Raw genomic sequence first — 24,511 nt, forward strand, 5'->3', positions numbered from 1 at the left:
ACCTTCTCAACTATGGTCAGCATCTTCCATTGCCACTTAGGCTCACTACCAGAAGCTTTAGGTGGAGCAGGGTGTTTGGGAAGCATCTTAGGCTTGAAACAAAATTAGGAACACTCTAAAACTTCACTAAACTCATGAACACGTTACTATAACGTGTCGTGAACACAAATGATGCTCATTCGGGAGAAGCTGCAAGGTGATACTGTGGTTCATCACCAATCAGCGCCCAGGATACAAATCTCCATGCTCTCGTTGGTTGACTCCCAGCTGTCAGCCAATCCTGTGCCGTGTAAGATCTCACGTAAGTATAGACAAGATGGGAATTCCTGACTGTGATTCTATCGGAATCTACACTTTCTTGTATCTCGCTGGCTTGAGTGGTTTAGCAGAAAATATGTGAGATTGAAAACATTCTTTTAAAAACCTACGAAGCACTGAGGCCGCGAAACATGAACCGCAATATAGGAAGGGAATACTGTATTCCCATGTGATCCTCACATTTCTTTAGGAGAAAGACTTGATGAAATCCCTATAGTTCTATGAATCCCTTGAATTTTTTTAGGTAGACCCCTAAGAAGGGGATGCATTTTTGGTGTAAGGCAAAATACCCTTTTGACATCATATCCCTCATAAACCTCAAACTTTTCATTTTGGCTAGGAAGGGAATCTTATGGTCTGGCCCTGTCATCCAAACCACCAATGAATTTAAAAGACTGTAATCAAAGGGCAATTCCCAACATCTGACTCTGCTTCTGCTTGATTTTCATGAGTAGACAATTCAACAGTGAAACCTCTCTGGGAGTAAGCTGGGGAAAAATCCTAGGGGATTGTTCCTTGGTACGTTAAAGTGATTGAAAAAATGTAGCATAATTCTTGAACTCCATATCATCAAAGTGAACATCAAAGCCTTTAACACAAAAAAATTCAATTCAGGTCAGCAAGTACTTCCCATGCCCAATTGCCAGGGGTGTCTTGCTAGTTTCCCCTTCTCAACATGTATATTGGATACTGGCTATGCTATTTCCTCCCTTGTTATCAAGCCAGGAAGACTCTGGTCAGGAGACTGGGCACTTGCTGGAGCTTTCTCCTGAACCTGAGAACCTGAAGGTCCAGGCACTGCCTAATCCAGAGGCTGAGACAAGGGTAGAGCATCAGGAATGCAGGAGCTCATGGGAATGTAAGGATCTTCAGTTTAGCTTCCATAGAGGGAAGTGATTGATGTCTTAACTCGCATGGCTATAATTGAGGTATCCACTGGAGATGCAAGAGGGACTTTAGCCTGCCTATCTGAAGCATGATTTGATGCTGAACTAGCTAGCTGACTAACCCCCAGAATAAGTATCCAAAGGCTGCCCCCTGTGGGAAAAAAAGGTCTTCTTTGAGGCTCCTTGGGTAAACCAGCCTACTCTTCGGGGTCTAGATCAACCTTGACTCAAGCAGCACTTCTACCTGTTTGGGGACCTGGGCTACCTTGACCCCATTACCAAAACCTTTAACGGCCAAATCCAAGGCTGATGGACAGAGATCTCAAAGTTCCTTACTAGGCAAATTCTTGAAGGATGCCAAGACCATAGCAAAACCTTTCACTTACATTGAAAATAGAAAAATGAGCGCTCTCTCCAACTTGCTGCCAGTGGATCTCTACTCTTTGTAGCTTGAACCCATTGTAGGCAGATAAGGCAGTTTACAGGGTCCCAAGCATTGCCTAAAACAACCATAGACAGCTAAACCCCTTCCCCTAACTATCATAGCTAGTTGAATTCTTCTACACATTAAAGAGTATGAAAGGAAGTCAAAAGTTGTCAGTGAGTGAATCTTTTCCTATGGTAGCTACTTGGTAGTTGAAATGCAAGAATTAATAAAGTAATGGATAGGAAAGGATAACAGCATGGCTATGCCAATATTTAACGAGTTGCCATTCCATCCCATGGTATCTCTTCAAGAATAGATAAATATGACTTGGGAACAGAGGCTGCAGTTACAGTAGGGGAACAAAGATTTTCTCCCTAATATGTAAGAAAAATCTTTCTTTGAGGAGGAGGAGGCCTTCTCTGCCCAGACTGTGTTGTTACATTTACTAACAGTGTATACAAAATGAAAATATGGAAAAAGACTAATTAAATGTCTGAGATATTCAGTTATCAATCATATCCTTCCTGTGGGTTAATTCCCCCACATAACCCATTGATGTGTCTTTGTATAGGTTCAAGGCATTAAGCTATCCCACTTCTTGCTCAACCAAATGGAGGTTAGTGTCAAAATGTTTATGTAAAGAAATGTTAGGCTATTAGGTAAATTTCAAAATCCAATTAGTGCTGTTACTTCACATTGGAACTGAACCCTAGTCATAGTAAATGAAAGGCAAGGTTTCTGTCACTCATGCTGTCAGAAGCCATCATACAAAATCTTAAAACAAAGAAGCTAAAGAGGTAACAAAATACTTTAACATAAACACTCCCATATGGTCACAACAATGTAGGCAAAACGTGTATACACCATTAACTGTAAAACTTTTATTTAGCCTAAATTTTACCCCGGTGATCAAGACTTGGGTTTTGCTGATTGATACATGACTATCTATCTATCTACCAGGGTACTTCCCCTAATTTTTGAGGGTAGCCGACATACAAAAACAACAACAATTAGAATAGCTCTAGCAAGCATTATAATAATAACAGCTGGCATGGCACCATCTTGGGATAGTAAGACTACTGCATCCAACTTATTTGCACTCAACTTTAATTTCACCTATCGGTAATAGAAAATTTCTAAAGGAAATTAATTATTAGTAATTTACATAAGGAAGAGAGCTTACCTTCCTCCATTACTAAAGTATTATATTGTACTACTACTTAGCTTTACATCATATGTGAGCATGAAAGAAATTAAGACTTGGAGTAAGCAAACTGCATGTGGTAAGAGGTGACTAAAAGGGAAGGGACAAGGCGACTGGGAACCCCCTCTCCTGAATTTTTTTTCCTGAGAGATATCAAGGATGCATGACAGTTTGATAATACTCCTAAGAAGTGAAAAGGAGATGATATACTAAACCTAGAAGCTTTTAAACTGACATGAAAAAGTTTGAATTGTTCTGGGGCCGTACGCAAAAAATTATAAACTGTTCCCTGCTACACAAGTCTATGACTAAGAATCACGATTTATACTCGGTAAACAATATGAACTACCAAATTAATACTCAGAAGAAGTAAAAAAAAAAAGATGAACAATTTAAAGGTGAGATATTTCTATGCTGTCCTGATAAAACTATCAAGTGCCTTCTTACAACAAGTTACAAAACTTTCAGGAAGTACAACCATAGATAAAAATGTTGTATGTTTATTACGTTAACTGTATTGCTAAGAATAACAAATAGAATCGGAAATTTATAAACTAACTGTACAGGCTACTTAACTGGAAAGTTGAGGAGGATACCTGACCAGTCAGGTACTGTACAGTACTATGAGCTATTGTATTAGCTACTGAAATCAAAAGGTGGAATTTGAGAGCATACTCCGGATAGCTAGGTTGGTAGCGTCGCGGGCTTCTGTTTCAGAGGTCCCGAGTTTGCGTCCGCGCCAGGACTCGGATAGCGTGAGACCTTCTACTGGGGGGTTCTCCCCAGGATGGCGCCTAGGGGGGAGGTTAGAGGGGGCTAGTGATAGTCCCTGCTGGCTTATGGTCGCCCGAGCAGAATGATGTAGATCGTCTGAGTGGAGACCTAAAACCCGCAACTTTAACTTTTTTTTTCATACTAGTGACTGATTAGTTAGAGGATTTATTTTGATACTTTATTCTAAGTAAGAGAATTTAGAATAGTACTGTACAGTATGATAATTGAAATGTTATTAAGTGAAGAAGTACAGTATCATTAGAAAGGGTATATATATAGATATGTGAAGAAGATTGTGAGGAAAACATGAAGAGATTTTTATTGTAAGTAAATAGGTACTATTGTATAGCGATAATTAGTTGGGAAACGAGTTGTTTATGTGACGTCACAGTAACGTCAGATCACGTGTAGTTGTTGTTAGTGAGGGCGATTGTCAGAGGATTGATCAGCTGATTGGATTCATGGTGTTTGGTCTGTGTTGGTGGTTGGCGCCCTCTCTTGTCTCTGTGTACTGTATGTGTTTTGTGGTTCAATTGTTTTTGTGTTGACAAGCTGACATCAGAGTGAAGAAGGTAAATATAGGAAAAATATTAAAATTATCAGCGACCATGTAGGGTCGGTTCCATTACCGGTACAGTATTGGTTCTCTGAATTTTTATTGCGTGTCCGACGTATGTCAGACAGAAGAGGTGCTGTGACTTATTCAATAGTGCCTGAATCCATAGTTCTTTCCTATACAGTACTTGTTAAGTTCGTGCTGTTCACATTGATACACCGGCCCTGGAGGAGGAAGGGCAATATTTCTCTGGTATATTTTGGTTGTATTAGATATTTAAATATTATTAATTAAACATTCTGTACTGCACTGAGGGTGTCATAGGTTAACCATTATTTGACAAGGGATTACTGTATTGTATCGTTCATCTTTTAAAGTATTATAAAGTAAAGTACATGAGAGTGAGTAAGTCATATAATTACATTTGAAAGGATATATCTATGATCTTTTTAAGGGACTAATTATATGGCAAAGATGTGTAAATAATTACTTTGCAGTTTCTAAATATAAACGTAATGTTTTAAATATTTAACTTAGCCGGTGAATATATAATAGCTGCTGCTCCAGCGGCTCGACAGAAAACACACACAAAAACTCGCGAGCGATCGCTATGAAGGTTGCGGGTGTGACCACCAGCGCCAACTATCGGCCAGATACCGCATATACATGTAAACAGACCCAATTTTTTCTCTGTCGGCCTTAACGACAAGACGTATCAATACTCACTGTATAACCTGGAGTTTTCTCAACATATTTGGTGAAGTACTTCCTTTTGGTTTGAGCTTTCGCAGTGCAGGTGTTTTATCTTCAACTTGAATCTTGAACTCATTTTTGGATAGATTTAAATTTTGATGACTTTGGATTGTTTTTTTGGACTTTGACTTTTAAATGGCCGACCCTTCCCTTAGTACGGAAGTGTGCTTTAGGCTTTTAGCAATTATCTTATCACGTTATAAATTAATTATAGATTTTCCTCTATATATTTTATATCTCAACCGCCTTTATTAGGCCTCTTCGATTAGCTTTCCATTTATAATAAACATCAAGATAAATTTTAATGATTTGTTTATATGCGACCTTTCCTGAGAGTAGGCGGTCCTAACTTGGAAACCGAAGTTAAACAACGTTGAGCCCTTTCAATCGTAAATAACTTTTACAGAGCAAATGATTTAAAACTTATTAAATGAATATTTTTTAGTAGATATTTTATGAAAGATTTTCTTTGAATAGTCTTCGTACTGTTTCAAAGATGAACTAACGTTTAGTTTATTTATGCTACGCAGTTTGCGCTCTATCGTTACGATAGAGAGAGAGAGTATCGCGGTTTCACTTTGCAGAAAGAGTAAATCGATTCTGACGTTTTGTTCATTCTTCTTTCAAAGCTTAAATGTTTTAAATACTATTTTAAAGGAACTTTTTAATTGAAAAACCTTTCAGTTTTTTCCTTTGGTCAAATAACCTGTTTATTGACGAAAGGTAAGTGGGCTCTTCTCTTCGGTGCGAAATCAAGAGAGAGATAGAGAGGGAGAGAGGAGAGAGAACGTTCCGATCATTATTCTCGTCCCAAGCGAGTAACGTTGTTCTCGAGTCAGCGGGGAGAAAGGATAAAACGTTTTTAGTTTTTATTCTCGTCCCAAGGCACTGTACGGTGAGAGATTGAAAACGTAGTTTTGAATGAACTAGTGTTTAGTCTCCTTCCCAGCCACTGATCTTTTTATCTTAAAATATGTTTACTGTTTTTTGCTTGTATTAATGTGCTTACATTATACGACTGATTTCGCAATTATAACCTTTTGATGAGGGTAGAATTGCGTGCTTCAGGTAGAAATCAGTTTTATTCATACCTAATGTGAATTGTTAAAAAATTCGATTTCAGTGAAATAAGTGCAAAACAGAAAATCGTAGTGATGAAGTGATAATTGCGCAAAGTGTTATCAGTGTTGCGACCGAGGGTTCGTCTGTTCGTGCCTGTCGTTCGCCTAGTCCGAGACCTCTTGCAAGCTCCCAAGCCCAGGGGAGAAGTAATGTCGTACGACTTATGGGTTCGAGAGGACTTGATCAGCGAACAGACGTTCCCTCTATGGTTTCAGGCGTGTCTCATCAACACCGCCCCTACCATAAGACGAGCGAGACGATTTTCTTCTCGTCATCCGAAGGCTTTTCGCATAAGAAACCGTGGAGCAAGGTTTCGAGGCCCTTTAAGCGAAAGTCAGTCCTTTCAGGACAGGTCCAGCGTCCTGGTTTTAACTATTGGGACAGCTCTGACCCTATGCAGTCATCGGAAGACTGCTCGCCGCCTAAACAAAAGCGTAACACAGGCTCCGAGAGTCTTTTTGTAGGCAAGGTTTTGCAGTCACAGACGTTACCCTCGTCTCTTACCGCAACCATTCCCGTTGATCCTAAATGGGTTGTACGGCAAGACATGCAGAATAAGCTTGCCTCTCTTATGGAGGACTATTCTGCTGAGCAGGTTCACGATGATCCTCGCCGCTTAGCTGATCGAGATCCTGGCCGTCAGCCGCCCAAACGAACCTTTGCTCGTCCTGTTGACGTTGACGTTACAAAGTCATGTCAGTCACGTTTTGTAGAACCTCACTCGATGCAGTCCAGTGTTGACTTTCAGCCGCTTGTGGACGTTCAGCCGCTGCCGCATGCTCTTGTTGACGTTCAGGACGTTCGCCAACCAGCGAAGTTGACTTGTTTTGACGTTGAGCGTCAAGCACCGCAGTCAAGAGTTGTTTTGACTGCTCAGTCTAGGCAGTCAAGGCAGTCTCGAGTTGACGTCGAGCGTCCTCCCGCACCTGTTGGTTGTTGCTGGTCAGTCCTTTAAGCAGTTACATGACATAGCGTCCTTGACTGCTACTGTTGCTCCTTTGCGTGTGGACTCTGCTTGTCAAGCATTGCCACCACGGCAGGTCTCTCCCTTGCTTGAGACTCGGCTATTGTCGGACAAGGTTCCTTCAGATGAGGAAGTTGCTGTTCCCCCTCCTACTGATATTCCCTTGAAGACTCTGTCAGACGGAGAGGAGCCTAAAGCTGCTCAGCCCTCTATGGACTTTAAATAAATCCTGCTGATTTTTAAGGATCTTTGTCCGGATCTTTTTGTAACTGCTGCTCCTCGTTCGCCTAAACGTCAGAGTTTACACTAGGCCTAGCTACTTCGAAGCCGTTGTTTTATAAGCTAGTGCTCTCTCGCTCTTCTAAGAGAGCTTTACGTTTTCTAGGCGACTGGTTTATCACCAGGAGGAGTTTGGGGGCGACAGCCTTTGCTTTCCCTACTTTTAAGCTGGCTTATAGAGCGAGAGTCTGATATGACACGGGAGAAGTTCTCGGCTTGGGAGTTCCTGCCTCTGCCCAGATAGACTTCTCAAACCTCATAGACTCTCCCTGGCACCTGGCCATGAGACGCTCCAAGATTTTATGGTCGACTTCAGAGCTAGACCATCTCCTGTTAGGAGTTTTTTCGAGCGTTTGAAGTTTTGCTGTACAATTATGTCATGCATAAACAAGTCCCTCAGGGATGGCTCCAATGATCTGGCAGTCATGTTCACTGCAGGAGTACGTAAGAGGCAAGTGCGCTCAATGTTTTCATTGTCAAGACAAACTTCACGATGAAGTCTACCAGGCTGTCTTGACAGCATTAATGGAAGGCGACTGGATGGTCTCTCTCGACCTTCAGGAGGCATACTTCCACATTCCTATACACCCGGATTCCCAACCGTTTCTGAGTTTTGTTTACAGGAATGTGGGGTACCAGTTTCGAGCCCTGTGCTTTGGCCTCAGTCCTGCTCCTCTCGTGTTTACGAGGCTCATGAGGAATGTGGCAAAATCCCTCCATCTATCGGGGATCCGAGCCTCCCTGTACTTGGACGACTGGCTTCTCAGAGCATCGTCCAGTCTTTGCTGTCTGCAGGATCTACATTGGACGTTGAGTCTGGCCAGATTATTCTATATTTGGGGATGGAGATTCGCAGTCCAGTTTTTTTCGGGCTTTTCCGTCTGCCACCGAATAGAACAAGCCCTGCTCGAAGTCCAACTCATGCTGAAAAGAAAACGTTTGTTCAGTCAGGAGTTGGAACAGTCTCGTAGGGGGACTCTCATCCCTGGAGCAGTTTGTCTCACTAGGGAGACTACACCTTCTGCCTCTCCGGTTCCATCTAGCCTCTCACTGGAACTAGGACAAGACGTTAGAGACGGTATCATTCCCAGTCTCCGAACCAGTAAAGGCATGCCTGAAATGGTGGGACAGCAATATCAGTATGAGAGAGGGACTATCCCTAGCAGTCAAGAACCCAAACCACGTGTTGTTCTCAGACGCGTCGGATTTGGGTTGGGGTGCGACCCTGGACGGTCGGGAATGCTCGGGTCTGTGGACCTCAAGTCAGAAGAGCATGCACATCAACGGCAAGGAGCTATTAGCAGTCCACTTGGCCTTGATGATATTCGAAAGCTTCTTCGAAACTAAGTGGTAGAGGTCAACTCAGACAACACCACAGCTTTGGCGTACATCTCCAAGCAAGGAGGCACACACTCCTTCACGCTGCTCAAGATCGCAAGGGACCTTCTCTTATGGTCAAGAAATCGAGGCATCTCCCTGTTGACGAGATTCATCCAGGGGGACTTGAACGTCTTGGCAGACTGTCTCAGTCGGAGGGGTCAGGTGATACCCACGGAATGGACCCTCCACAAGGACGTGGGCAAGAGTCTTTGGGCTACTTGGGGTCAACCCACCATAGACCTCTTTGCCTCCTCGTTGACCAAAAGGTTACCAATCTATTGCTCTCCAGTCCTAGATACAGAAGCAATCCACATAGATGCGTTTCTACTGGATTGGTCTCTTCTGGACTTATATGCATTCCCACCATTCAAGATAGTCAACAAGGTACTGCAGAAGTTCGCCTCTCACGAAGGGACAAGGTTGACGTTGGTTGCTACCCTCTGGCCCGCGAGAGAGTGGTTCACCGAGGTACTTCAATGGCTGGTAGACTTTCCAAGAAGTCTTCCTCTAAGGGTAGATCTGTTACGTCAGCCCCACGTAAAGAATGTCCATCAAAGCCTCCCCGCTCTTCGTCTGACTTCCTTCAGACTATCGAAAGACTCTCAAGAGCTCGAGGCTTTTCGAAGGAGGCAGCCAGTGCAATTGCAAGAGCGAGGAGAGCTTCTACCATTAGAGTATACCAGTCGAAGTGGGAAGTCTTTCGAGACTGGTGCAAGTCAGCATCTGTGTCCTCGTCCAGTACCTCTGTAGCCCAAATCGCAGATTTTCTTTTACATCTGAGAAAGGTTCGCTCCCTTTCAGCTCCCACGATTAAGGGCTACAGGAGCATGTTGGCTTCGGTCTTTCGACATAGAGGCTTAGATCTTTCCAACAATAAAGATCTCCAAGATCTCGTTAAGTCTTTCGAGACCTCTAAGGAACGTCGTTTGGCAACTCCTGGATGGAACTTAGACGTGGTCCTAAGGTTCCTCATGTCAGACAGGTTTGAGCCATTACATTCAGCCTCCCTGAAGGATCTCACCCTCAAGACACTTTTCCTAGTGTGCTTGGCTTCGGCTAAAAGGGTCAGTGAACTTCATGCCTTCAGTAAGAACATCGGCTTTTCTACAGAAAAAGCCACTTGTTCACTTCAACTTGGTTTCCTGGCCAAAAATGAACTGCCTTCTCGTCCTTGGCCTAAATCTTTTGATATTCCTTGCTTATCAGAGATCGTAGGCAACGAACTGGAAAGAGTATTATGTCCTGTTAGAGCTCTTAAGTTCTATTTAGCTCGTACTAAGTCATTACGAGGTAAATCTGAGGCATTATGGGGCTCAGTTAATAAACCATCATTGCCTATGTCAAAGAATGCTTTGTCATATTTTATCAGATTTTTTAATACGAGAAGCTCATTCTCACTTGAATGAGAAAGACCGATGTTTGCTTAAGGTTAAGACGCACGAAGTTAGAGCTATAGCAACCTCCTTGGCCTTCAAGCAAAATAAATCTCTGCAAAGTATTATGGACGCGACTTTTTGGAGAAGCAAGTCAGTGTTCGCGTCATTTTACTTAAAAGATGTCCAGACTCTTTACGAGGACTGCTACACACTGGGTCCATTCGTTGCAGCGAGTGCAGTAGTGGGTGAGGGTTCTACCACTACATTACCCTAATTCCAATATCCTTTTTAATCTGTCTCTTGAAATGTTTTTAATATTGTTTTTTGGGTTGTACGGAAGGCTAAGAAGCCTTTCGCATCCTGGTTGATTTGGCGGGTGGTCAAAGTCATTTCTTGAGAGCGCCCAGATTAGGGGTTTGATGAGGTCCTGTTGTATGGGTTGCAGCCCTTAATACTTCAGCTCCTGGGAGTCTTTCAGCATCCTAAGAGGATCGCTGGGCTTCGTGAGGAAGACAGACTAATAAGGCAGAGTAATCGTCTAAGTCAACTTACTTACCAGGTACCTTTATATATTTGGGTTTTGTTATGATATAACTGTCAAAAACTCTAAGCATATACGCTGTAAACTTAATTAACTCTGGTCTCTACCCATGGTTATTATATATTCACCGGCTAAGTTAAATATTTAAAAATGATATTTTAATTATAAAATAAATTTTTGAATATACTTACCCGGTGAATATATAATAGCTGCTGCTCCAGCGGCTCGACAGAAAACACACACAAAAACTCGCGAGCGATCGCTATGAAGGTTGCGGGTGTGACCACCAGCGCCAACTATCGGCCAGATACCGCATATACATGTAAACAGACCCAATTTTTCTCATCCCGCTGGGTCTCTATCGGGGAGGAAGGGGGGGCCTTTAATTTATATATTCACCGGGTAAGTATATTCAAAAATTTATTTTATAATTAAAATATCATTTTTATAAAAAGAAATTTTTATTTTCATAACATTTTCTATATCATTGCTGGTTAGAGAAAAAAAATCTTAGAAAATATTGCCAAGTCTAATTATATTTTAGAACTTTTTGTTTAGTGTAAAAGCTATGTAGCAATGGTCCCTTAAGCAGGTATTTTTTATCATAATTCCTGCTAACAACTGAAACATCCATTGAGGCATTCACAATACTAATGGCCTCCAGAGCTCATAGTGCTATTTTTTTAATTGCTTCAGTATCTTCTAAAAACATTCTTTATACATTAAAAAAGGGTACTTAGATATACTCTACGTAGTCCCAAACTTTTTAAAATTTTGTGTGAAAATTGTCAATGTTCAAACGTGTTTTTATCGTTATTTTGATTTTTCCTACTTAGCCCTGGAGATCCTTAGTATTGTGAATGAGGCATCTCCATTGATATTGTCCAGTTAGTATGAGGAAGGACTGTTCTTAGTTCATATAAGAACTTGTATTTTATATTCATGAATTTCCTTTGTAAGATATGTCTTAATTTTGATGTGACTTAATTGACATGGTCTTTTGAGTTAATGGACACTAAGGCTTTCATTTCTTACTCTCATTTCATCTTAAGGAGGTCTTTTATACAGTCTATTGTTATAAATGCTTTTTTTACTCTCTTCTTCAGCTGTTGGTGTCAACTTACCAGCCCACCTTGTTATCATTAAGAGTACAGCACAATATGTTGGTGGAAGTTATCAGGAGTACTCCTCTGCTCAGTTACTGCAGATGACTGGACGTGCTGGTAGGCCGCAGTTTGACAGTGAAGCAACAGCTGTTATTATGACTAAGAAGCAGTATAAGGTAAGAGAAAAACCATTTGATAAAATGCCATGAAGTTAGAGAGAATTATTCATTCATTCTTCATCTTTTTTCTCTCTACAACTCTTAAATTTGGGGCTCTACTAGTGCATGCAGTCACATTAACATAGAAGCCTTGATGTGCAGTATGGAATGACATAATGTTCCTTGGTAGTGAAAGAGTAGAAATACATACATACATACATATACCAAGGCACTTCCCCCAATTTTGGGGGGTAGCTGACATCAAACAAATGAAACAAAAAAGGGGACCTCTCCTCTACGTTCCTCCCAGCCTGACAAGGGACTCAACTGAGTTTGGCTGGTACTGCTAGGGTGCCACAGCCCACCCTCCCCATTATCCATCACAGATGAAGCTTCATTACGCTGAATCCCCTACTGCTGCTACCTCCATGGTCATCCAAGGCACCGGAGGAAGCAGCAGGGCCTATCGGAACTGCGTCACAATCGCTCACCATTCATTCCTATTTCTAGCACGCTCCCTTGCCTCTCTCACATCTATCCTCCTATCACCCAGAGCTTCCTCACATCTATCCTCCTATCACCCAGAGCTTCCTTCACTCCATCCATCCACCCAAACCTTGGCCTTCCTCTTGTACTTCTCCCATCAACTCTTGCATTCATCACCTTCTTTAGTAGAGAGCCATTTTCCATTCTCTCAACATAGCCAAACTACCTCAACACATTCATATCCACTCTAGCTGCTAACTCATTTCTTACACCCGTTCTCAACCTCACTACTTCGTTCCTAATCCTATCTACTCGAGATACACCAGCCATACTCCTTAGATACTTCATCTCAAACACATTCAATTTCTGTCTCCATCACTTTCATTCCCCACAACTCCGATCCATACATCACAGTTGGTACATTCACTTTCTCATGCAGAACTCTCTTTACATTCATTCCCAACCCTCTATTTTTTACTACTCCCTTAACTGCCCCCAACACTTTGCATCCTTCATTCACTCTCTGACGTACATCTGCTTCCGCTCCACCATTTGCTGCAACAACAGACCCCAAGTACTTAAACTGATCCACCTCATCAAGTAACCCTCCATTCAACATGATATTCAACCTCGCACCACCTTCCCTTCTTGTACATCTCATAACCTCACTCTTACCCACATCAACTCTCAACTTCCTTCTCTCACACACCCTTCCAAATTCTGTCACTAATCAGCCAAGCTTCTCTTTCGCGTCTACAACCAGTACAGTATCATCCGCAAACAATAACTTATTTACCTCCCGTTCATGGTCATTCTCGTTTACCAGTTTCAATCATTGTCCAAGCACTCGAGCATTCACCTCTCTCACCACTCCATCAATATACAAGTTAAACAACCACGGCGACATCACACATCTCTGTCTCAGCCCCACTCTCACCGGAAACCAATCGCTCACTTTTTTCCTATCCTAACATATGCTTTACTACCTTTGTAGAAACTTTTCACTGCTTGCAACAACCTACCACCAACTCCATATAACCTCATCACATTCCACATTGCTTCCCTATCAACTCTTATCATACGCTTTCTCCAGATCCATAAACGCAATATATACCTCCTTACCTTTTGCTAAATATTTCTCGCATATCTGCCTAACTGTAAAAATCTGATTTATATAACCCCTACCTCTTCTAAAACCACCCTGTACTTCTAAGATTGCATTCTCTGTTTTATCCTTAATCCTATTAATCAGTGCTCTACCATACACTTTTCCAACTACACTCAATAAACCAATACCCCTTGAATTACAACACTCATGCACATCTCTCTTACCCTTATATAGTGGTACAATACACGCACAAACCCAATCTACTGGTACCATTGACAACACAAAACACATAATAAACAATCTCACCAACCATTCAAGTACAGCCACACCCCCTTCCTTCAACATGTCAGCTCTCACACCATCTATACCAGATGCTTTTCCTACTCTCGTTTCATGCTCTCCTAACTTTCTCTCTTGTAATCTCTCTCATTCTCATCTCCCATCACCGGCACCTCAACACCTGCAACAGCAATTATATCTGCCTCCCTATTATCCTCAACATTCAGCAAACTTTCAAAATATTCCACCCACCTTTTCCTTGCATCCTCTCCTTTTCACAACCTTCCATTTTCATCTTTCACTGTCTCTTCAATTCTTGCACCAGCGTTCCTTACTCTTTTCACTTCTTTTCAAACTTCTTTTTATTCTCTTCATATGAATGACCCAATTCCTGACCCCACCTCAGGTCAGCTGCCCTCTTTGACTCACTTACCTTGCTCTTTACTTCCACATTTTTCCCTCTATGTCTTTCCTACTTCTCTATACTATTACTCTGCAGCCATTCTTCAAAAACCCTCTTTTTCTCTTCCACTTTTACCTTCACTCCTTCATTCCACCATTCACTGCCCTTCCTCATGCAGCCTCCAACAAACTTCTTGCCACTCGCATCACTTGCAATCCCAACAAACTTTTCTTTTACTAACTTTCACTCCTCTAAATTACCAGTTTTTAAACATAAAACTTACCCACTGGTTATATAAGAATGGCTAGCGTTCCTGACGCCTCAGCAGAACTAATTCAAAACTCGCGGCTAACGCAGGTATGTCAGGTGTACACTAGTGCCCTAGTGGACTACAGGTAGAACTTCCCCCACTTCATCAGATTTTTCCTGCCGGTCGTGCTGGTCGGAACGTTGAAAATTCACTCGCTTATTTACATTCAATTGGACGGTTTGTTTGGTGATGTACTCTGTCTTTTTGTTTTGGCTTTTGCTTTGGAGTTTTTCCTTTTCAAATATTCTTGAAATCTTTATTATTGTGAGGTTATTTAGTTATTTTGACCTTTTGTTATTGTTTAATTTTCTCTGTCAGTTGTCAATATGGCCGACCCCTCCCCTTTATATAGGAAGTGTAGTAAAGGTTGTCAGACTCGACTTCCTAAAGGTTCTGTTGATCCGCACACGATTTGTGTTATATGTAGAGGAAAATCGTGTGCTTATGGGGATCGGTGTGAAGAATGTTCTTCGTTAACGGAAAGTCAGTGGGTAGCTTACGAGCGTTATACTCAGAAATTAGAGAAAGATAGAATTAGGAAAGAAAGGATTAGACGTAGTTCTTCCCGTTCTGTGTATTTATCTAGGTCTGGTGTACAGTAATTAATCCTTTTACCTCCCCCGTAGTGGTAGATCAAGAGCCGAAAGAGCCTACGATGAGGGATATGTTATCCGCAATTCAAGCTCTCGGTGTGAGGGTTGAATCTTTAGCAGCGGACAAAAAACAAATGTTGTCAGAAATGATTTTTCTTAAAAGCGGTCGGACTAGTGATCGTTCAAGTGTCAAAAGTCCGACAAATGTGTTTAGTGTAGTGGAGGGCGCGCCTGCGCGATCCTGTTGTTCGCCTAGCCTAAGACCGCTGTCAAGCTCCCGGAAGGGGAGAAGTTATGTCGAAGGGCGAAAGGGAACGAGAGGCTCCATCAGTCGCGTAGACGTTCCCTCGAGTGATCCTGATGGCGTAGCTCAGGGCGCTCACCCTCACCATAGAAAAAGTGAGGTTAGTGCTTTGTCTCCCTCTTCAGATGAGGAGTCACGTGATGGTAGGTGGCGTAAGGAATCTAGACCGATTAAGAGGAAAGTTCAGTCAGTGGAACAGCCGCACGTTTCCTCCCCGCAACAGCCGGGTTGTAGTCATTGGGAAACACCCGAACGTTTTCGGTCCCTTGATGAGTGTTCGTCTGCGAAGCGCTTGAAGGTGGTTTCTGAGGGGGATAAAGTAATGGATTCGGATGCGGAGTTAATTTCTTGTTCGTGTGTAACGATTCATGCTCCTCCTCTTCCTTCGGACTGGGATTCGTCTCCCGAAAAGAATAAAGATGTGGAGAGCGATGAAGAAGACGAATTCACTATAGAAAAGGCTGTACAATTATCTCCTCAGAATGATCCAAAGTGGAATATGTTGTTAAACATGAAACAACAACTTTCGTCGATGATGCAGTCTTATCGACTGGTCGTTGGCAATGAGGCTGGGCTTCAGTCTTCGGTGGTAGACCCGTTGTCGCACAGGCGGCCTGTTGTCTCTGGGACTGATGTGCTATCGCACAGGCGGTCTCCCAAGTCCACTGTTCAGCGTAAGGTTGGAGTAGATTTGTTTCGGCAGAGCTCTGTTTCTGAACAAATATCAAAGGAGTATTCAGCCGATATTCAAGTCAAGCGTGTTAACGTTCGCGGCAGGATGGAAGCAGGCGCGACGTGCAAGCGGAGCCGAAGTGGCAGCGCGGCAAGCCTCAGGAGTTAATTGATGAAGGCCAACAGCGCCAGCGCGACGACCTACAACAATCGAGTAATGAATGGACAGAGCGCCAGCGTGACGACCTACAACAATCGAGTAATGAATGGACAGAGCGCCAGCGCATGAGCGCGGCGCGCAAAGACTCCTCGGAGCGGCAGCGCGATTATCGCGTGAATGTGGCGCGGCAGGAGGCGGCAGAGCGGCGCCAGCCAGACTCGCCCCATTATAGAATCAATAATGACAGTAAACACAAGTTGAGTGACTGTCAGTTGGAAACTAATATGGAACAACGCAAGCGCGCCCATGTCGACACTGTTGAGCCCGCACAGGAGGTTCAACGTTTAGGACAAAACGTAGCCGCAACCTTTGTATTAGAAGATCAGGATGAGGCGCTCTCTCATGAGGAACAGTTGGAGGATATCTCGGAAGATGAGCAGGAGAAACCACCTCAACATTCGGTGGATTTCAAAAAGTTAATGTTAGTCTTCTCTGAGTTATTTCCAGACAATTTTGCACCGGTTACTCCTCGATCTCCCCCTTCTGAGTTTACCTTGGGTAGGACAGTGAAGACTTCTTTTTATACTAGAATGGTGCTTTCCCACTCTTCTAAGAGAGCATTAAAATTAATGGGAACATGGATGGAAACAAGAAAAGCTATGGGCAAGACATGCTTCGCTTTTCCACCAGCTAAGTTAGCCTCTAAATCGAACGTTTGGTATGAGACGGGAGAGGTCTTAGGTTTGGGGGCTCCGGCGTCTGCGCAGGGAGACTTCTCAAACCTGGTGGATGCTCCTCGTCGCAGGGCCATGAGGAGGACTAAAGTGTTGTGGTCGATGTCGGAATTTTATCTCCTCTTGAAAGGATTGTTTAGAGGATTTGAGGTATTTAATTTACTGGACTGGTCACTGGGAGCCTTAAGCAGAAGAGTGACTGAGATGAAGGACACGGACACAAGTAGTCTTATCCAGCTTATGTCATGTATGGACAGAGCAGTCAGGGATGGTTCTAATGAGCTTGCTGCTTTGTTTACTGTAGGAGTTATAAAGAAAAAAGCTACTTTATGTTCTTTCCTCTCTGCGGGTGTCACTCCATGTCAGAGATCGGAGTTGCTTTTTGCACCCATGTCTTCGGCTCTATTTCCGCAGGATTTAGTTAAGGAAGTGGCTGCAAACTTGACTCAGAAGGCTACTCAGGATTTGGTTACTAAAACAGCCAATAAGGTTTTGCCTACGTCCTTCTCTTCTCGTAGAACTAAAGAAGGGACGTCGTATTCTCATTCTGCTCAGCCCTTTCAAGGTAAAAGTACAGGGAGAAGTACTTTCAAGCCAGAGGCAAGGAAGCAAAGGAAAAGAGGAGCCAAGTCCAGCCGGGGCAGGGTCTGATGGCTCTCCCCTTCAAACAGTAGGAGCCAGACTGAACAACTTCTGGCAGGCCTGGGAGAAGAAGGGAGCGGATCCTTGGTCGGTACGTCTTCTAAAGGAAGGATACAAAATTCCGTTTGTATTAAAGCCTCCTTTAGTCGCAGATCCGGTGGATCTCTCGCCCAAGTACAGGAGAGGACCGAAGAGGCAAGCCATGCATCTACAAATGTCGCTTCTACTCGAGAAGAGGGCGATAGAAAGGGTGCAGGATTTGGAGTCTCCAGGGTTTTATAACCGCTTGTTCCTAGTTCCCAAGAGTTCAGGGGAATGGAGACCAGTTCTGGATGTGAGCGCCCTCAACCGCTACGTCCAGAACTTGAAATTTACTATGGAGACTCAGAAGACTGTGCTGGCAGCAGTGAGAAAAGGCGACTGGATGGTATCATTGGACCTCCAGGACGCTTATTTTCATGTTCCAATACATCCAAGCTGCAGACGTTATCTGAGGTTCTTATACAAGGAAAAGGTCTTCCAGTTTCGAGCTTTATGTTTTGGCCTCTGCTCAGCTCCTCTGATTTTTATAAAACTAATGATGAATGTGGCGAGCATGTTGCACTCGAGGGGCATCAGAGCCTCCCTGTACTTGGACGATTGGTTGATAAGAGCTCCCTCGGTCGAGCGCTGTTTGAAGGACATTCAGTTGACCCTGGATTTGAAAAAGGAATTGGGACTTCTAGTGAGTTCAAAGAAGTCACAGTTAACTCCAACCCCAGAAGATCCTTTATTTTGGGATGGAGATTCTGAGTCAGGATTTTCAGGCTTTTCCGTCGCCTGCAAGAGTTCAGTCAGCCCTTCTAAGGCTGGAGGCCTTTATGGAGAAAAGAGTCACTACGGTAAGGGAATGGATGAGTCTTCTGGGAACCCTCTCGTCCCTAGAGAAGTTTTTATCTCTGGGAAGATTGCATCTGCGCCCTCTTCAATTCCACCTTAATGCTCATTGGAAGAGGGGAGACAGTCTCGACAAGGAGAGCATTCCCGTTACGAATACGATCAAATCACATCTTCAGTGGTGGAACAATGCTCACAAACTCGACGAGGGCCTCTCGGAGCAGAGGAACCCAGACCTCGTGTTGTTTTCAGACGCCTCAAATTCGGGGTGGGGAGCAACATTGGGAAGAAGTGAGATCTCAGGGTGTTGGACAAAAGATCAGAAGGCTCTTCATATCAGTCAGAAGGAGCTATTAGCGGTACACTTAGCCCTAAAAGGATTCGAGGGGCTGGTCCTGGACAAGGTGGTACAGGTCAATTCGAACAGCACCACGACCCTGGCGTACATAGCGAAGCAGGGGGTGACCCACTCGAAGCTGCTGTACGGATTAGCGAAATCTCTACTCCTTTGGGCAAAGGAAAGGAGGATTCTTTTATTGACTCAATTCATTCAAGGAGCCAAGAATGTAAGGGCGGACAGGCTCAGCAGGAGAGGCCAAGTTCTGTCCACGGAATGGATGCTGCATCTGGAGGTTTGCAAGAAGCTGTGGCGATTATGGGGTCGCCCCCTCATAGATCTCTTTGCAACCTCAAAAACAAAAAGGTTGGGAATGTATTGCTCTCCGGTACCGGATCCCGGGGCAGCTCACATAGACGCGTTTTTGCTGGATTGGACACACATGGATGTTTACGCTTTTCCACCCTTCAAGATCTTATACAATGTAGTGCAAAAATTTGTGTCCCACAAGGGGACCAGGATGACTCTAATCGCTCCTTTTTAGCCATCAAGGGTCTGGTTCCCGGAGATCCTGGAGTGGTTAGTGGACGTGCCGAGAAGCCTCCCGTTTAGAACAGATCTTCTCAGACAGCCCCATTTTGCAAGAAATCACCAAAACCTCCGAGCTCTACGTCTGACTGCCTTCAGACTATAGAAAGACTCACGAGATTTAGAGGCTTTTCGAAGGAGGCAGCCAAGGCTATTGCAAGAGCAAGGAGAACCTCTACCATTAGAGTATATCAGTCCAAGTGGGAGGTTTTCAGAGAATGGTGTAGAGCTAACTCGGTTTCTTCATCCAATACCTCTATAGCACAGATTGCCGACTTCCTTTTAGATCTGAGGAATAAGCGTAACTTCTCGGTCCCAACGATTAAAGGATACAGAAGTATGCTGGCAACAGTTTTCAGACATAGAAATCTGGATCTCTCCAACAATAAAGATTTACAAGATCTACTTAGGTCTTTTGAGACATCTAAGAGATGTCATCAAGTATCACCAGCTTGGAACTTGGATGTGGTACTTAGATTTCTTATGTGTGGCAGGTTCGAGCCTCTGCACTCGGCTACTTTTAAAGATATGACTCTGAAAGCCCTGTTCTTGGTGAGCTTGGCAACGGCTAAGAGAGTAAGTGAGCTCCATGCTTTCAGCAAGAACATTGGATTTAGAAACGGAAAAGCAATATTTTCTTTGCAACAGGGTTTTCTAGCCAAGAATGAACTTCCTTCTCGGCCTTGGCCAAAATCTTTTGAAATTTCTAATCTTTATGACTTAGTGGGTGATGAGTTAGAGAAAGTGCTCTGTCTCATTAGAGCTTTAAGGAAATATTTAGAAAGAACAAAAAGCTTGAGAGGCAACTCGGAGGCGCTCTGGTGTGCTGTCAAGAAGCCCTCGCAGCCTATGTCGAAAAATGCGCTTTCCTTTTTTATAAGGCTTTTAATTAGAGAAGCTCATTCACAGTGTAATGAGGCAGATCTTAGACTGCTCAAGGTGAAGGCTCACGAAGTAAGAGCAGTGGCTACTTCAGTGGCTTTTAAACAGAATCGTTCTCTGCAAAGCATAATGGATGCTACTTTTTGGAGAAGTAAATCTGTATTCGCATCTCATTATTTAAAACGTGTGCAGACTCTTTATGAGGACTGCTATACTCTGGGTCCATTCGTTGCTGCGAATGCGGTAGTAGGTGAAGGATCTACCACTACGTTCCCCTAATCCCTAGTACCCCTTTTCTTTCTCTTGGAACTTTGTTGTCATTAAGGTTGTATGTGTAGACTGGTCGACAGTCTTCCGCAATCTATTGATTTGGTCAGGTGGTCATGTTGTTCCTTGAGAGTGCCCGGAACAAGGGTATTAGTTGAGGTCCTGTCATGTTAGAGGTTATGGCACCGTTTGACAGCTCCTAGAGATCTTCAGCCCCCTGGGTGGACTGCTGGATCTTTTAAGGTTAACAGACAGAATAAGGCAGAGAACCATTGCAGTCTGTTTCCTTATCAGGTACGAACCGCTTATTTTAGTTATATGTAACTATTAAGTGAATTTTCAATCAAATTGCTGTCTCAGACCCGCCACCAAGGGTGTCAATCAGCCATTCTTATATAACCAGCGGGTAAGTTTTATGTTTAAAAATGATATTTTCATAATGAAATAAATTTTTGAACATACTTACCCGCTGGTTATATAAGTTATAATCCCACCCTCCTCCCCTCTAGAGACCTAGAGGCAAGAAAAATCTGATGAAGTGGGAGTAGTTCTACCTGTAGTCCACCAGGGCACTAGTGTACACCTGACATACCTGTGTTAGCCGCGAGTTTTGAATTAGTTCTGCCGAGGCGTCAGGAACGCTAGCCATTCTTATATAACCAGCGGATAAGTATGTTAAAAAATTTATTTTATTATGAAAATATCATTTCTCTTACTTTCACTTCGTCATATGCCATTTTCAACCTTTCTTGATATTTACTTTTTACCCCCGGTTTTATTAGCTCTTCAACCCTCACTAGCTCCCTTTTACATCCACCTACTCTATTCCCCCACTCTTTTGCTACAACTAATTTTCCTTCCACCAAAAAATGATCAGACATACCGTTAGCCATACTCCTAAACACGTGCACGTCTTTCAATCTTCCAAACATTTTTTTAGTTATCAACACATAATCCATTAACGCCCTTTCTACCACTCTTCCATTTGCCACTCTTACCCATGTATACTTGTTTTTATCTCTCTTTTTGAAAAAGCTAGAACTTATCACCATCTCTTGCTCAACACACATATCTACCAGTCAATCACCACTCTCATTTTCACCTGGTACGCCATATTTCCCAATGACACCTTCTACCTCTCCAGCGCCCACTCTAGCATTTAAGTCACCCATGACAACTACATGATTCCTTCTACCCAGTCCTTCTACACACCTAGTTAATTCATTCCAGAACTCATTCCGCGCTTCTTCACTTTTCTCACAACCTGGCCCATACGCATTGACAAAAGCCCAACATTCCCTACCCAACCTAACCCTTACCCACATTAACCTAGATGATATCTCCTTCCATTCCACTACTTTACCTGTCATCCATTCACTCAGCAATAAAGCCATACCTTCTCTTGCTCTTCCCCTTTCAATCCCAGACACACTACCAGACATTTCACCAAGCATCACTTCACCTTTCCCTTTTATCTTTGTCTCACACAAAGCCAAGATATCCATCCTTCTATTCCTAAACATACTTCCAATCTCACATCTTTTACTCTCTATCGTACTACATCCACGCACATTCAAAAACCCCAAAACTAGAGTGTGGGGAGTAGTCACTCTCCCCCCAGCTCCACCTCTTTGATGTCTCACAGGATTGTAATGCAGGAGAGGGGGTTCCCAGCCCCCTCGTCCCGTCCCTCTTAAGACACGCAGGGATACGTTGGCGCTATTCTAATTGTTTTTTATGCCCCCGCAGCCACAGGGGGCATAAATAGTTGAGAATATTTGGCAAAATGTGGAATTACAGTATTGAAGAAATTTACTTTGGTGTCCACCAATTTTCTGATGTAAGCAGTATTGTGATGACATGGACACCCTTTAATAATACCGTGTATACTGAAATATATGAAAGTTCTGTACCACAGAAGACAGAAAAAATGGTAACGAAAGAATTTGTAGTGAAATATAGTTTTTAAGTCAATACTCCAAATTTAAGTACTAGCTAGTACAGTGGTAATGTGTTCGCCTAGCATTCGCATGGCAGCAGATCGATCCCAGCCCGGAACCGTGAATTCAAGCTGTTCACTCGGGAGGCCACTTTTGTGGTTGGGCACCTGGGGCGGGCTTGCCCGGCTGAGATTCTGGTGAGCTTCTATTTTGGTGAAACTGGAACTGAAACCAGACACCTTTAGCTTTACTGACCAGCTGTATATGAATATCCCACATTCTAATTTATCTGGAGTTGCAAGTCTTGTTCAAAACAGATTTTTGGTCTTCTGCTATTTAATGTACAGTAATAGGTTGATCATTGCTCTTAAGTTTTCGGAATACCCTCACTATACATAATTTTTTTCATTTATTATATACAATCCTAAAGTTTCCAATTATGATACAAAAGATATGTCACGCATTTTCGGTCATTTGATTTTTGATGTGTAATGCCTCTTGATAGTATATTAATTGGTTCCAGAGTGGCCTTTGTACCGTGATTTATTCAAATGTTGCGTTACGTTTTATAAATTGCCTAATTCGTTCCAAGCCGTATGAAAATACCCCAATAATTCTATAATAAGCTATAGCCACAATGAAATACAGCCAAATACATTTGAAACTTTTAATATACCTAACCTAAGTGTTAATGCCTGTAATTAAAGTGGTTATTAGAACATAATGCCATAGTAAATGAGAAATAATACAGTATAATACTGTACAGTATACAACAAAACCCGTGATGCCTGAATTCAGTGATTTTCATTCGAAAATCACTAACTGGTAACTCTTGCATTCTTCACATTTCTAATGAGACTAGGTTCCAATGAAGAACCATTTTGAAACTTTGCTCAATAAAAGATACAGTTCATTAACAAAGGTTTTAAAGTATTAATGCAATATTTTATAAAAATATAAGCTAGATCCTTATCGAAATGTGAACAAAATAATCTATAATTATGGTAGGATTAAAAAAAAATAAATAATGAATCTGACTTTTCAGCCACCGTAGTGATATATTTAATGTGATGAACGTATCGAAGGTGTCGTTGTGGGCGAGGCCTATCCGGACATCAACTTGTAGTGTCACGGCAACACACTCATAAAGTACTTCTACTTATCTAGTCATCTGCCAAACATGATGATCTTGGGAGTTATCCAACCGCAACCGGAAACTAAAACTCTAGTTGAACGTTATTCCGCCAGATTTACGGAAATAATAGACATAGCCATCTGTCTTCTGTATAGATAGCTAAAACAATGCAATGTAGGAGAAAGATTGCTTACCAGAATGCATGAAATATCACACTAGGTTGGGCTGAAGATGAATAGAAGAAAGACAGAGACAATGAAAACGGAGTATGCAATGGAAGATGAAATATCATTGGAAGGAGAAAGGATTAATGAGGTAGAATCATTCAAGTATTTAGGAACTACGATCTCTAATACAGGGTCTTTAGAATTAGAGTTTAGTGAAAGATTGAAAAAAGCTAATCAGATAATGGCAAGGTTAAGTTAAATCTGGAAATTGCCTTAAATTCTTTATAAAAGTCAGACCAGTAGTTTAGTGAGATTGGTGTTACTCTATGGACACGAGTCAGGGTATGACAATGAAACAATCTCCAATAGATTTAGATTTGAGAACAAAGCCCTCAGAAGGATATTGGGAGTTAAATGGCAGGACAGAATTAGAAATGAAACTATAAGAGAGATTACTAGACTGCCATATGTTGATGATATCATGATGAGGGCTAGATAGAGATGGTTTGGGCATGCTCTTCACACTCCTCAAGAGGTTAGTTCACCAAACGTTCAGTTGGGCTCCACAAGGCACTAGAAGAGTTGGAAGACCCAAGCCTACATGTCTGATACCTATGAAGTGTGAAGTAGGAGATGAGTGGAGAAGTATTGAATGAAAAGCTCAAGATAAAGACGATGGGCGAAATCTAACCGAGGCCCTTTGCATCAACAGTTGTAGGGGGAGGTGGTGGTGATGATGATGATTATATATGCGTAGTAGCATTGTGCATTCATACATACAAT

General features: G+C 42.6%; 1 protein-coding gene across 2 annotated transcripts in view; it reads left to right on the forward strand.

Annotated features, from left to right (window-relative positions):
- The window catches only part of LOC137647110 (probable ATP-dependent DNA helicase HFM1), a 335,745-nt gene that overhangs the window by 71,202 nt on the left and 240,032 nt on the right, over window positions 1–24,511 (forward strand). For both annotated transcript variants that reach the window (XM_068380341.1, XM_068380343.1), the window contains exon 14: window positions 11,688–11,863. In XM_068380341.1, coding sequence (XP_068236442.1) covers window positions 11,688–11,863 — 176 coding nt within the window. The remainder of the gene's footprint in view (window positions 1–11,687; window positions 11,864–24,511) is intronic.

This window comes from Palaemon carinicauda, chromosome 9, assembly GCF_036898095.1.
Source record: "Palaemon carinicauda isolate YSFRI2023 chromosome 9, ASM3689809v2, whole genome shotgun sequence".
NCBI classification, from domain to species: domain Eukaryota; kingdom Metazoa; phylum Arthropoda; class Malacostraca; order Decapoda; family Palaemonidae; genus Palaemon; species Palaemon carinicauda.